The following is a 15,238-nucleotide window of genomic DNA, read 5'->3' on the forward strand; positions in this document are numbered from 1 at the left end:
GTTGCGCCACTTTCACTTAAGGCGGGAGCGAATGAATTAATGTCGTTTTGTAGGTTTCTTCTACTCTGTGTGACAACAATTTGAGTCATTTCATAGGTATAAGTTTCTTTTGATATGTATAACATCTGCATCAGTAATTCCATTGGAACTACTGACGGCCTTGCGAGAGCCAGTCCTGACAAAACTCTACCATCTGGTGAGCAAGATGTATGAGACAGGCGAAATACCCTCACACTTCAAGAAGAATATAATAATTGCAATCCCAAAGAAAGCAGGTGTTGACAGATGTGAAAATTATCGAACTATCAGTTTAATAAAAAAAAATGGCTCTGAGCACTATGGGACTTAACATCTGAGGTCATCAGTCCCCTAGAACTTAGAACTACTTAAACCTAACTAACCTAAGGACATCACACACATCCATGCCCGAGGCAGGACTCGAGCCTGCGACCGTAGCGGTCACGCTGTTCCAGACTGAAGCGCCTAGAACCACTCGGCCACTCAGTTTAATAAGTCACAGCTGCAAAATACTAAAGCGAATTCTTTACAGACGAATGGAAAAACTGGTAGAAGCCGACCTTGGGGAAGATCAGTTTGGATACCGTAGAAATACTGGAACACGTGGGGCAATACTGACTCTACGACATATCTTAGAAAATAGATTAAGGAAAGGCAAACCTACTTTTCTAGTATTTGTAGACTTAGAGAAAGCTTTTGACAATGTTGACTGGAATACTCTCTTTCAAATTCTAATGGTGGCAGCGGTAAAATACAGGGAGCGAAAGGGTATTTACAATTTGTACAGAAACCAGATGACAGTTATAAGAGTCGAGGGGCATGAAAGGGAAGCAGTGGTTGGGAAGGGAGTGAGACAGGGTTGTAGCCTCTCCCCGATGTTATTCAATCTGTATACTGAGAAAGCAGTAAAGGAAACAAAAGAAAAATTCGGAGTAGGTATTAAAATCCATGGAGAAGAAATAAAAAACTTTGAGGTTCGCCGATGACATTGTAATTCTGTCAGAGACAGCAAAGGACTTGGAAGAGCAGTTGAACGGAATGGACAGTGGTTTGAAAGGAGGGTATAAGATGAACATCAACAAAAGCAAAACGAGGATAATGGAATGTAGTCGAATTAAGTCGGGCGATGCTGAGAGAATTAGATTAGGAAATGAGACACTCAAAGTAGTAAAGGAGTTTTGCTATTTTATTTATTTATTTATTTATTGTTCCGTGGCACCAAAGTAAGGAGAAGTCTCCACGGTCATGGAACGAGTCAATACATGAAATTATAACACGATATTAGGAACAGATAAAATGAAATATAAATGAAATGAATTTGGGGAGCAAAATAACTGATGATGGTCGAAGTAGAGAGGATATAAAATGTAGACTGGCAATGGCAAGGAAAGAGTTTCTGAAGAAGAGAAATTTGTTAACATCGAGTATAGATTTAAGTGTCACGATGTCATTTGTGAAAGTATTTGTATGGAGTGTAGCCATGTATGGAAGTGAAATATGGACGATAAACAGTTTGGGCAAGAAGAGAATAGAAGAGTTTGTGGAACAACTTGACAAGAAGAAGGGACCGGTTGGTATGACATGTTCTGAAGCATCAAGGGATCACAAATTTAGCATTGGAGGGCAGCATGGAGGGTAAAAATCGTAGAGGGAGACCAAGATATGAACACACTAAGCAGATTCAGAAGGATGTAGGTTGCAGTAAGTACTGGGAGATGAAGAAGCTTGCACAGGATAGAGTAGGATGGAGAGCTGCATCAAACCAGTCTCAAGATTGAAGACCCAACAACAACATCTGCATCTACATATATACTAAGCTAGACACCAAGCGGTGTGCAGCCTAGGGCACTATTCGCGCCAAAGTCATATTTCCACCACTCTGTTCCATTCGCGTTTCGCGCGTGGGAAAAACTGTCTGAACACCTCAGTATGAGCTCTCTGATTTCCCTTAGCTTTGAATGGTGATCATTGCGCGATTTGAAAGTTGGTGGTAATGATACGAGGGTAATCCCAAAAGTAAGGTCTCCTATTTTTTTTATGAGTACATAGACCTGTTTATTTCTACAGTGGTTTACATCGGTTTACAGCTTGAACGTTTAGCTATTTTTCGACATAATCACCATTTCTGTCGATGCATTTTTGTAGACGCAGTGACAGTTTTTGTGTGTCCATGTCATACCAGCTCGCCGCCATGCTGTTCAGAAGGTTATTAACCGCCACTGGCGTGATTGTTGCTTGGTCACAGGTGTAAAGTGGTATGCTCAATTTTGGTCACCCGTGACAGTTGAGACCAGAAAGTCGTCCTGTTCGGCTGCAAGGCGGTGAAGAAATGTGCGGGAAGCATCAGCTCGTTGCCGCATGTGGTCCTCAGCCAGCATGCGTGGCACATATCTTGCGCACACCTTCCAGTAGTTCAATGTTTCCGTTAAAATTCTGTGAGCGGTGCTTCGGGAAACCTCAAGAACCAACGTGCAGAGGACATCCAGGGTGATCCGCCGATCTTCACGCATGCTTTCCTCAGCCTTCAACACTGTCTCCTCAGAAATTGACGGTCTCCCGCTCCTTTGTTCGTCGTGAATTTCGGACCGACCAGCTGCAAACTGTCTACACCACTTACGAACATTTTTGATATCCATGCACGACTCACCATACAGTTCCGTCAATTGGCGGTGGATTTCAATCGGCGCAGTGCTCTTTGGTTTCAAAAACCGAATAACTGCGAGCAATTCGCACTAGGCGGTAGCATCCAAGGGGAACTCCATTCACAACGGCTGCCAAGCCTAGACTGAGAGCCTCAGCGCGGCGTGCGCATGTTTACACACAGCGCGTGAAGCACTCTTCATAACAGTGTGACCAACTGCCACACAAACAGAGTTCTGTACTTATAAAAAAATGGGAGACCTTACTTTCGGAATTACCCTCGTATATGCTCTACATCCTCGGCGAATATCGGATTTTGGAATTTACTGAACAGCCCTTTCCATTTAGCGCGTCATCTGTCTGCAAGTAGCCGCGCGGGATTAGCCGAGCGCTCTAAGGCGCTACAGTCATTGACTGTGCGGCTGGTCCCGGCGGAGGTTCGAGTCCTCCCTCGGGCATGGGTGTGTGTTTTTGTCCTTAGGATAATTTAGGTTAAGTAGTGTCTAAGCTTAGGGACTGATGACCTTCGCAGTTAAGTCCCATAAGATTTCACACACATTTGAACATTTTTGTCTGCAAGTGTGTCCCACTTCAAACTTTCTATGAGATGTGAAAACCAGAGGGGGAGAGATCAGGCACTCGAGGTGGACAGAAATTGCACTGCCTCTGCTGATTGTCCTCTCCTCACGGAATACCTCACGAACTCGTGACAGAACACTGTCAAGGCAGTGCGTGTTGCTGTTCCGTCTTGCTTAAAATATTCATACAGTCTTTCATCATCTTTGAGCTGACACACACATGGATTAAACGGTTCTGGATATACCCCTCAGCATTAACAGTTTAGTGAAACAATCGTGTTACGATGCGGACACGGACATTGCACACTGAACGCCAGTCTTGAGATTGTGCAACGGTTCGTCAAAGTATTTACAGTGATTTTCTGATGCATAATGGCGCACATCCTGTGAGTTCAAAGCCCTCGCAAGTTGAACCAGATCTCATCTGAAGAAACCGAAAAACAGAGGATCCAAACGGTCCGATTCCATTTCCCTCAGAAACCACCTGCAGAATACACTTAAATGCCACAAGAGGGGTTAAAATAAAGAATTAGATGCGTAAAAGAAGCGTAAATAAAGATTTAATACACTTCACGCACGTGAATGTATGCTTTCTCAGAAGAATATACTGATGAGTGCTTCTCGTAATATCAGCCGAGTAAACAGACCGATGTGTAGCGAAGTTTCGCCCAATTCCATTCCTAACATCTTTTTCACCAGAAAATGCTTAGAAGGAAACTTGCCTGGACTTTAGTCAGTTTCCACGGTCGATATTCCGAGAAGAAATTCCAGTCAGAGGTAACTAGATTGTAACTTGAGACATAATACCACTGTATATCTAAATCAGCCTTTACTTGATGATGATTTTACTTTACTCGAGGTAAAAATCGAATATTCCAACCGCTCTTTAATTCAGTTAGAAATGACATCGCTGCAGCTGAAAACGTTTAAGTTTAGTCCCATTCAGTGTTATCAATATTGTGCTGCCATTTCATCTCTGATTTTGAGAGCTTTGGAACACAGGTTTATCATTATGGCCGCGTTTCCAGATTACAAGAGATTAAATAAACCCCTTTTTCGTACACAAGTACTTTGCACCGACGCTTTGCGCAGAATTCGATTACGGACTCGTCTGATAAGATAGTCCCATTCTCGTGCAGCTGATAGCTGAATCAGCAAACGCGATGCAAGAGGAAACAGCGAGCTCTTGTCCGCTAATACTGTGTCAAGGTAGTGAGTGACGACACGCAGTCACAGAGAAAATAGGCAGATAAGAAGCGGGCAGCACACCACAGGAGAATCCCATTATGCAGGTTGGGCGAGACAAAACTGGCTTGTAAGATATTTGTAAGATTGGCGTGGAAGTGACTCTCGTTACTGAACAAGAGAACTGCACACATCAGAATATAATGGAAACGGTGATTTAGAGGCACACGTTCACGCGTGCGCATCTCACGCGTGCTGTGTCCAGATTATTTCGATGTGTCATTACTTTTCACTGTGTGAGAGAAGGAGACGTGAAACTTCCTGGCAGATGTAAACTGTGTGCCGGACGGAGACTCGAACTCGGGACCTTTGCCTTTCGCGGGCAAGTGCTCTACCATCTGAGCTACACAAGCACGACTCACGACCCGTCCTCACAGCTTCAATTCTGCCAGTACCTCGTCTCCTACCTTCCAAACTTGGCAGAAGCTCTTCTTCGAACCTGCAAGAAAGGATATTGCGGAGACATGGCTTAGACACAGCCTGGGGGATGTTTCCAGAATGAGATTTTCACTCTGCAGAGCACTTGCCCGAGAAAGTCAAAAGTCCCGAGTGCGAGTCTCGGTCCGGCACACAATTTTAATATGCCAGGAAGTTTCATATCAGCGCACACTCCGCTGCAGACTGAAAATCTCATTCTAGAAGGGGACGTGTTTAATCGGCACTTGAATGCAACGCAAAACGGTGCTCATTATAAAACAATGCGTATTGATTGTCGAGTGTTTACAAACCACAATTCGTGGAAAACTGTGCGAAACAGTCTGAGCAAGAGTTTCAGATTGAAAGTGTCTTGAAGAACAGCCATAAAAGTCTGCAACGCAAAACTTTGTGGCAAAATGGCGCGAAACGGACTTCGTAGCGAATAAAAGAGGTTAACTATCCCAAAGCCGTTCCAACACTGGAAAATATTACTCAAATGAAAGAGAACCTGGTGCAAAGTACGACGAAATCTCGAGGTCGTTTATCTGTCCAAGTGGGAACTAAGAGATTTCTTGTCGAACAGTGCCAAAAAGGTCCTGCATCTGTACCCTCTCGAATTTACTCTTGCGCGTGAGTTAACGGTAGCCTCTGGTACTAAAGGAATAAAACCAGCAAGACGCGAAATTATTCATACAGGGGATACTAGATGACTTTGGCTCGCGGTCCGACTACGTTAACGAAACGTGAAGGGGCGCCAGACACTCACCATGTGGCGTAGGACAAAGGGCACAAGGTTTCAAACTAGGAAGACCTAAATTCTGAGTCAAATTTTGCACGGGAGAACTGAAAGAGCTACTGCCTGACGAAGCGGAAAAGTGAGCATGAAAGTATACACTTTAGTGCCGAACTGCAAGCTACTGTGACTAACCAACACATCGCGCACATTTTGACCAACTGTACAAGGCAAACCTACCGTCTTATAAATGGTTTAAATGGCTCTGAGCACTATGGGACTCAACATCTGTGGTCATCAGTCCCCTAGATCTTAGAAATACTTAAACCTAACTAACCTAAGGACATCACACACATCCATGCCCGAGGCAGGATTCGAACCTGCGACCGTAGCGGTCACGCGGTTCCAGACTGTAGCGCCTAGAACCGCACGGCCACACCGGCCGGCTACAGTCTTATAACCCAGAAAAATTGCATAGACCGTAATTTAAGGAACGCACATCAGTAAAATGACCTATAAGATTCCCTCTGGGCCGCAAGGCAGGAAGCTACAGTGCACGTCGGCGGTGATGCTTACCGAACTTCATCTTCTGGAAGCAGTACCTCCAGTCGTAGGCACGGTCAAACTAGCCCAATGCCTCTTTGTCCACTATCCACCCGCGAAGGGCGGTTTGCGCCCACCCGCGAAAAACGGGCGCGCACCTGAACTGGCTAATCAGAGGGCCGGAATCGCACAGGGAGGCGACCTCGCGACGTTAAAATCGAGCGGAAATAGCAGTTACAAGGTTGGTAAGGCAGGTTGGGGAATAGAGAACAGGAGAAACTTGGGCCACTACTGAACGTTCAAACGACGCCACGTGCTACCCTGGCGATCGGAAAAGGGATGGGAAACGGGAAGCTATCATGGCTGCTAGGTAGACTGCTGCCCTCGCCCGTCAATAAAGAAAATTCCTAGCGCCAAGCTCCTCTCACAGATCAGTGTGAGACAAACTGCAAACATCGTCAAATAAATTAGACAACCCATAGAAATTATTAACAGGGCCTGAATTATTATACACTACTGGAAATTGAAATAAGAACACCGTGAATTCATTGTCCCAGGAAGGGGAAACTTTATTGACACTTTCCTGGGGTCAGATACATCACATGATCACACTGACAGAACCACAGGCACATAGACACAGGCAACAGAGCATGCACAATGTCGGCACTAGTACAGTGTATATCCACCTTTCGCAGCAATGCAGGCTGCTATTCTCCCATGGAGACGATCGTAGAGACGCTGGATGTAGTCCTGTGGAACGGCTTGCCATGCCATTTCCATCTGGCGCCTCAGTTGGACCAGCGTTCGTGCTGGACGTGCAGACCGCGTGAGACGACGCTTCATCCAGTCCCAAACATGCTCAATGGGGGACAGATCCGGAGATCTTGCTGGCCAGGGCAGTTGACTTACACCTTCTAGAGCACGTTGGGTGGGACGGGATACATGCGGACGTGCATTGTCCTGTTGGAACAGCAAGTTCCCTTGCCGGTCTAGGAATGGTAGAACGATGGGTTCGATGACGGTTTGGATGTACCGTGCACTATTCAGTGTCCCCTCGACCATCACCAGTGGTGTACGGCCAGTGTAGGAGATCGCTCCCCACACCATGATGCCGGGTGTTGGCCCTGTGTGCCTCGGTCGTATGCAGTCCTGATTGTGGCGCTCACCTGCACGGCGCCAAACACGCATACGACCATCATTGGCACCAAGGCAGAAGCGACTCTCATCGCTGAAGACGACACGTCTCCATTCGTCCCTCCATTCACGCCTGTCGCGACACCACTGGAGGCGGGCTGCACGATGTTGGGGCGTGAGCGGAAGACGGCCTAACGGTGTGCGGGACCGTAGCCCAGCTTCATGGAGACGGTTGCGAATGGTCCTCGCCGATACCCCAGGAGCAACAGTGTCCCTAATTTGCTGGGAAGTGGCGGTGCGGTCCCCTACGGCACTGCGTAGGATCCTACGGTCTTGGCGTGCATCCGTGCGTCGCTGCGGTCCGGTCCCAGGTCGACGGGCACGTGCACCTTCCGCCGACCACTGGCGACAACATCGATGTACTGTGGAGACCTCACGCCCCACGTGTTGAGCAATTCGGCGGTACGTCCACCCGGCCTCCCGCATGCCCACTATACGCCCTCGCTCAAAGTCCGTCAACTGCACATACGGTTCACGTCCACGCTGTCGCGGCATGCTACCAGTGTTAAAGACTGCGATGGAGCTCCGTATGCCACGGCAAACTGGCTGACACTGACGGCGGCGGTGCACAAATGCTGCGCAGCTAGCGCCATTCGACGGCCAACACCGCGGTTCCTGGTGTGTCCGCTGTGCCGTGCGTGTGATCATTGCTTGTACAGCCCTCTCGCAGTGTCCGGAGCAAGTATGGTGGGTCTGACACACCGGTGTCAATGTGTTCTTTTTTCCATTTCCAGGAGTGTATTACCGAATACCAGAATGCTGGGATTAGAAATATGAAATACGAGCACTGAATGGTGAATGAAGTGCGGTCGAGCTCGACACGTACCTTACCTGCGTTGTTGACTATCAAAAACAACCTTCCCATTACCACTACTGTTCACATTATTTTGCCTGTCCCCTGTAGGTTTGCTGGTAGGACTTCGATACTCGCGTTGCGGCTGCGCACATTGCCTTTCGTCCCTCTGAACAGCAGGCCATTTTATGGCGTGCCCCTACTAGACGTGGCTGATGCCTGCCTGCCACGAAACATTCCTCAACACAGTATTCGAGCACTGTAGCCCTGGTCGCTCCTGTAGTCTTGCGAGGTGCCGGGGCTAGCAGTGTATTTAACACTAAATTCTTCTAGAATCTTCATATGGAAATGATGCTCTAAGCCCCCCCCCCCCTTTTCTAACTCCGACTTTTGCTGTTGCACATGGATTAAGAAGGAACCCAAACTGACTCTAATCGACCCTGCAAGTGGGGTAGAAAAGAGTTTGGCACCTGCAATAATTTAATTTGATAGAAATTAATGAAAGTCTCGTTAACGTAGTGAGAAATGAAAGGGTTGCTCTACCGATTAACAGAATGAAAGTTCTGTCCAAAATAACAATTTGATTTACTATGACTAAACTCAAAATAATAAACAAAACACACAAAACATTTACAATACAACAAATTGGATACTCAAATAAAGGCTGTGAAGGTGAAGTTGTCCATAAACTAGACTGTGACATTTATGACCAAGTGGTATGTGGAGCCAATTCGTTGCAACTCAAATCTTAAGAGACACACCCAGCCAACCCAACATTAATTGCTGCTACAGTAGTGATAACTCAGACAATGAACACCCAAGACAGAACAAAGTTAGAAAAGACGAACAGGCGCGCTCTGCTGAGCTCTGATTATCACCTAGCAAAATTGCCTGCTTTGCCGGTGCTGCGGACATACATTACCAAGCTGTCTTCTTAACTGCAAGGATACGATCTGGCATACCAGAGGCGATGGCTGGTTGCTTTGACGTCCCGTCGTGGTGATGATAATGTCGTGAGTATAGCCCGAAACAAATTCTCCTGGTCTGGTTATTCCAGACTAAGACTTCCTAGCAACACAAATACGCCTCTGATGGAGACGAAGAAGGCCCGCCATACAATCACTGACGGTACAGTGATTGATTTTAGCAAGCGAAGTTACACAGTAACTCCGATACAACCAACTTTAGCCAAAAGTGCCAAAGACATACAACATAGGCCGCTTGTATGCAGAACGCTCAGTTGCCAACTGTACTCGGAAAGTTACGTTGAAGTCGAAACTTCAGCACCTTCGTCAAACAGTTACAATTAAATGAAAGTATATTAGACAGCCAACGGAAGGCAGGCTGTCCAGAGCAGCGAGAGCTCAGTCTTGTAACCTACTTTGACCGAAAGGCGAGAGCCGACTCTCTCAAGAGCCCCTGTACAAGCCAAACACAGAACATTCCCGCCCCCACGACAGTGGCCGTGGTTAAACGTTCCAATCAGCAACTCGAAAACCGGCGGAAAATTCCACTCTATTGCCGACGCACTACTAGTCCACCAATGGAGATACATGACGCCAATTTCTGCGCCGATTTTGCTACGTCACGGAGCTATTCCCTGAGCAAGCCAATCACAGTTATGATTGCCCGCATCTCGTGGTCGTGCGGTAGCGTTCTCGCTCCCCACGCCCGGGTTCCCGGGTTCGATTCCCGGCGGGGTCAGGGATTTTCTCTGCCTCGTGATGGCTGGGTGTTGTGAGCTGTCCTTAGGTTAGTTAGGTTTAAGTAGTTCTAAGTTCTAGGGGACTTATGACCACAGCAGTTGAGTCCCATAGTGCTCAGAGGCATTTGAACAGTTATGATTTTGCAGAAAACGCGGGAATTTGCCCGCCAAGACTGCCTGGGAACACAAGTCATTCCCACGCGTCGCTGGTAGCCCGCCAGAAAGTGTTTTCACTAAGTTTCTGTGAAGTAACAGAATCTCTAGCCCAGCCGCTCCGTCAGGCCCCTGTGCACGTGTCGCCGCCGCTCTTACGACAATGTCGGCGTCTGGAAAGTATCCACTCGACTTCCTCGCACCCATCGGCTTAACCCTTTCAAGCTCAGCAGAACCCGCCTGTCACCGGACCACCCGGGTGACGAGAGACGCTGCGTGGGAAGTCCGTGTGTGAAGGAATAGCAACTTTTCACCGCATGCAATTAGAGAGGAAAATCGAATTACTCAGAGTAAGATAGAAATATGAGAGGGGGCTCATGCCACCTCTCAGTCTTCGTAGCGAAACAAATAGTCTGGTGAGGTGCGACGCGTCACAGCGTAGGTCTGGATGTTGCGCAGGAGAGTGAACGTGTGCTGGTCCTGGAGGGCCTGCACGTGGTGGCGGTCGACCTGGAGAAGAAGCTGAGCGCGCCGCAGCAGGCAGGGGAGACGAAGAGGCCGTCCTTGCAGGAGGACGACCCCTACCTGCTGTCTAGCAGCAGCCAGCAGCTGATCAGGGAGGTGCCCAAGCCGCAGCCCGCCATGCTGGGCGGCTCCAGCGGCAGCGACCCGAAGGTGTGCATAACACGTACTCTGCCTCGGCTGTCTTAGAGGACCTCTGTTAACGTAGCAGCTTCTGTCGCCACCCCATTCACTAACAAAAGCTGCTCCAGCACTGCAGGGCACTCCTCAACTATCTCACGGGCAGGCGGAGCCAGTACACTCACTTGGCCGAGCTTGCCGCGTACACTGTGCCAGACAGAACTGTGGCGCAGGCTCCGTGCTCCGGTCCAGCTGTCTGGTTGCCCCCGTCAGCCTTTTGACCACCCTTGCCCACTTGTGTCTGTGGGCGTCTGGCTGCCCGGCATTAGGCAAGCGAGCTGGAACAGCCTACGACTAGCAAATGGCCAGACGTTCAAATGGCTCCCAGCACTACGGGACTAAACATCTGAGGTCATCAGTCCTCTAGACTTAGAACTACTTAAGCCTAACTAAACTGAGGACATCACACACATCCATGCCCGAGGCGGGATTCGAACCTGCGACCGTAGCAGCAGTGCGGTTCTGGACTGAAGTGCCTAGAACCGCTCGGCCACAGCGGCCGGCGGTGGTCAGACGAGAAGGCTTGATAGCCTCAATAATAATTAGAAATTAACGGTATACAATTGTGGAATTTCTTAGTATACAATTATGAATTTGTTCTACGAAGAAGCGACGGAAGAGCTAGTTAACTAAAAGCTAATTAAATGAACCTATGTGGTTCCAGAGACTGGCCAGTACGTGCAGTTGTGCATGGCTACTGTGCAGGATGGCGTAGTGGTTGGCGCATATGGTTAGTCAGCTGGAGACCCAGGTTCGAATCCTGGCCTTGGCACAGACTTTCATTCTTTGCTTCAGTCAGCGTGTATAGATCATAGATGTTTGAGACTTGAAAGGGCTCTGGGACCACATAATTTCATTTGATTAAAACACCTACGCCAGGGTTTCAGGCAGGATCCCCCATTTCGTTCGATGCTGAGGTGCTACTCCAATACATTTGGTGAGTCTCTGTAATGTGGTTGGAGTTTAGGCGACGGTGTGAATGAGAATTTGAACTAAGGAGGGAGACGTGCTAGCACTTATGCAAAGCACGTATACAAAGCGTAGTGGTTAACGCATCTGCCTAGTGAGCGGGAGACGTGGGTTCGAATCCCGCCATTGGTAAAAATTTCATTTGTCGCTTCAAACTGAATATATGTATCATATATGATAATTATTTTGGGCTTCAACTAATCTCCCACACTGTATGCTCCAGGTAGTCAATTCGACTTTGATGGCCAAATCATTTGGTGAAACTGTTGCAGATTCCTATAATTGCGAATTGTGGTCCTGGGAAAATGCCCGTCTTAGTTGCAGACGTGAAATCCATAAAGTATAGCAGCCATTTATCTAGGCAGCCACACATACTACTTTCTCCCAGTGACTACTTCACTTCCGCGAGATGACGGAGTTCATAAATTGGAATTAGACCCTCGTGATTCGTTGCGGACTATGAATTGAAAATTCTGAAGTTCGGTCCCCTGGCTGCCCGAGGATTAACGAGTGTCGCCTACGACTTCTCTCGCTTCTGCCAAATTTGTAAATGTGAAAAATGCCGAGATGCCCTGCGGGTGATGGCAATTATTCCTTATTTATCTTATCATAACCGAGTCATTGCAGTTTTACACGGTGCCTTGGTGACGACTGGAGTTCATGTCTTAAGTTTTCTGCTCTATTTGATCTCAAATTTCTCTTCACATCAGTTGCGTACCATCTTGCCTGAAGCAGAAGATGCACTGACATCTCGGAAAAATCCGATTATTTGATGTATATTAGCAGGTATTCCAACTGAATTCGAGATTCACCGTACCGAATTGTCCAGACAGTGCTTTATCTTTCTCGGTATATGCCTTCATTGTATCATGGACGCTCCTCACCCTTTCAGTTCTTGTACCCTCAAGCTAAACGTCACTGGACCAACCCCTTCGACACGTGCCATTCGTAAGTTCCTCCTTTTAGATTATATAAGATACAGGACTGGCAGTGGTAACAAGTTGATATATACATACAAGGCTTTGACCATTTTTTTTATGTGCGCCATACCGATTTTGCTTTTGCTACTGGCTCGGCAGATCAGTGTACAACAATCGCTTTCAGATCCTTGCTGTTACACAAAATTTTACTTTGAATTGCAACCTGTTTCGTGCAATTTCCCGTGGTTTTTCCTTGAATGGCATTTTGCTGGCTTCTTGACGTCACTGATGTCAAGAGTTATCGAATCTCCGGCAGTGTTTTGCGCAGAATTATCTTCATCCGTGCCGACTGGGGTGGCCGAGCGTTCTACGCGCAACAGTCTGGAACCGCGCGACCGCTACGGTCGCAGGTTCGAATCCTGCCTCGGGCTTGGATGTGTGTGATGTCCTTAGGTTAGTTAGGTTTAAGTAGTTCTAAGTTCTAGGGTACTGATGACCTCAGCAGTTAAGTACCGTAGTGCTCAGAGCCATTTTATCTTCACCTGTGAGATTATTTCAAAAGGATTCCAAAACCGCGTGCAGATTAAATAGACAGGTTAATCTGCATGAGTAGCACTCGCTGTTCCTTAATGTCATTGCAAAACGAAAGCATTTGTGAATGAAGCAACAATTTATCTGAATCTGATATCTCCTACAGTGGAAAGGAGTGCGTGCGATTTCACTAATCCCCGCCCCCCCCCCCCCCCACCATGCCCTCTCCAGCCTCTGGCACTCTGGCACTCTCCCACACACACCCTCTGGTAGAGGTAGAGAGTAGCCCTACAAGCCTTCACAGAATGTGTAGGCTCGGAGTTGGAAAAGTAAGGGTTTGGGGAGGGGTCGATCAACAACTCAAGGCTATATACCTGGTTAACCGAAGCGTAAGTAGCCCTTAAGAGCCACCCTCTATCTGGGTGACTGTGACTTAATAATTGTGGGAAGGACAGAACCACGCTACCGCAATTACACACATCAAAAAAAGTTTTGCACCACCTCGATTCCGAGAGTTCCGGAACCTGTACAGAAACTTGGAATAGAGATCACCATAAACACCATTTCTTCCCTTTTTATTGCTCATGGAAACCACACATAGCATGTTGTACCACCATACAGCGAGACCTTCAGAGATGGTGGTCCAGATTCCTGTACACACCGTTACCAATAAAACCCAATAGCACATCCTCTTGCATTGATGCATGCCTGTATTCGTCCTGGCATCCTATCCGCAAGTTCTTCAAGACACTCCTCAACGGCGATTCGGCGTAGATCCCTCAGAGTGGTTGGTGGGTCACGTAGTCCATAAACAGCCCTTTTCAATCTGTCCCAGGCATGTTCGATAGGGTTCATGTCTGGAGAACATGCCGGTCACTCTAGTCGAGCGATGTCGTTATCGTGAAGGAAGTCATTCACAAGATGTGCACGATTGGGGCGCGAATTGTCGTCCATGAAGACGAATGCCTCGCCAATGTGCTGTCGATATGGTTGCACTATCGGTCGGAGGATGGAATTCACGTATCGTACAGCCGTTGCGTCGTCTTCCGTGACCACCAGCGGCATACGTCGGCCCAACATAATGCCACCCCCAAACAGCAGGGAACCTCCATCTTGCTGCACTCGCTGGATAGTGTTTCTAAGGCGTTCAACCTGATCGGGTTGCCTCCAAACACGTCTCCGTCGATTGTCTGGTTGAAGGCATATGCGACACTCATTGGTGAAGAGAACGTGATGCCAATCCTCAGCGGTCCATTCGGCGTGTTGTTGGGTCCATCTGCACCGCGCTGCATGGTGTCGTGGTTACAAAGATGGACCTGACATGGACGTCGGGAGTGAAGTCGCGCATCATGCAGCCTATTGCCACAGTTTGGTCGTAACACGACGTCCTGTGGCTGCAAGAAAAGCATTATTCAACATGGCGGCGTTGCTGTCAGGGTTCCTCCGAGCCATAATGCGTAGGTAGCGGTCATCCACTGCAGTAGTAGCCCTCGGGCAGCCTGAGCGTGGAATGTCATCGACAGTTCCTTTCTCTGTGTATCTCCTCCATGTCCGAACAACATCGCTTTCGTTCACTCCGAGACGCCTGGACACTTCCCTTGTTGAGAGCCCTTCCTGGCACAAAGTAACAATGCGGACACGATGGAACCGCGGAATTGACAGTCTAGGCATGGTTGAACTACGGACAACACGAGCCGTGTACCTCCTTCCTGGTGGAATGACTGGAAGTGATCGGCTGTCGGACCCCTTCCGTCTAATAGGCGCTGCTCATGCATGGTTGTTTACATCTTTTGGGCGGGTTTAGTGACATCTCTGAACAGTCAAAGGACTGTGTCTGTGATACAATGTCCACAGCCAACGTCTATCTTCAAGAGTTCTGGGGACCTGGGCGATGCAAAACTCTTTTTGATGTGTGTGTATAGGACAGTAGGTTGCTTCAATCATGGTGATTTTCCTAAACCTGAATCTGTGTCACATTATTTATTTGCGAGTCTTTCGTTAGTTACGTTATTTTGATGTCTTACACTACTGTTCGTAAAAGTGAACGGATTCTATAATAGTGAAGTCAAGATTAACTTACCTGACCGTTTAAAGAGA

General features: G+C 47.8%; 1 protein-coding gene across 2 annotated transcripts in view; it reads left to right on the top strand.

Moving 5' to 3' along the window:
- The window catches only part of LOC124551545, a 141,840-nt gene that overhangs the window by 38,612 nt on the left and 87,990 nt on the right, over positions 1 to 15,238 (top strand). The window contains exon 4 of one of the 2 annotated variants that reach the window (XM_047126450.1): positions 10,479 to 10,694. The exons of the other annotated variant lie outside the window; for it this stretch is intronic. Within the exon in view, the coding sequence (XP_046982406.1) occupies positions 10,479 to 10,694 (216 nt within the window). The remainder of the gene's footprint in view (positions 1 to 10,478; positions 10,695 to 15,238) is intronic. 2 annotated transcript variants of the gene reach the window in all.

This window comes from Schistocerca americana, chromosome 1 (assembly GCF_021461395.2).
Source record: "Schistocerca americana isolate TAMUIC-IGC-003095 chromosome 1, iqSchAmer2.1, whole genome shotgun sequence".
NCBI classification, from domain to species: domain Eukaryota; kingdom Metazoa; phylum Arthropoda; class Insecta; order Orthoptera; family Acrididae; genus Schistocerca; species Schistocerca americana.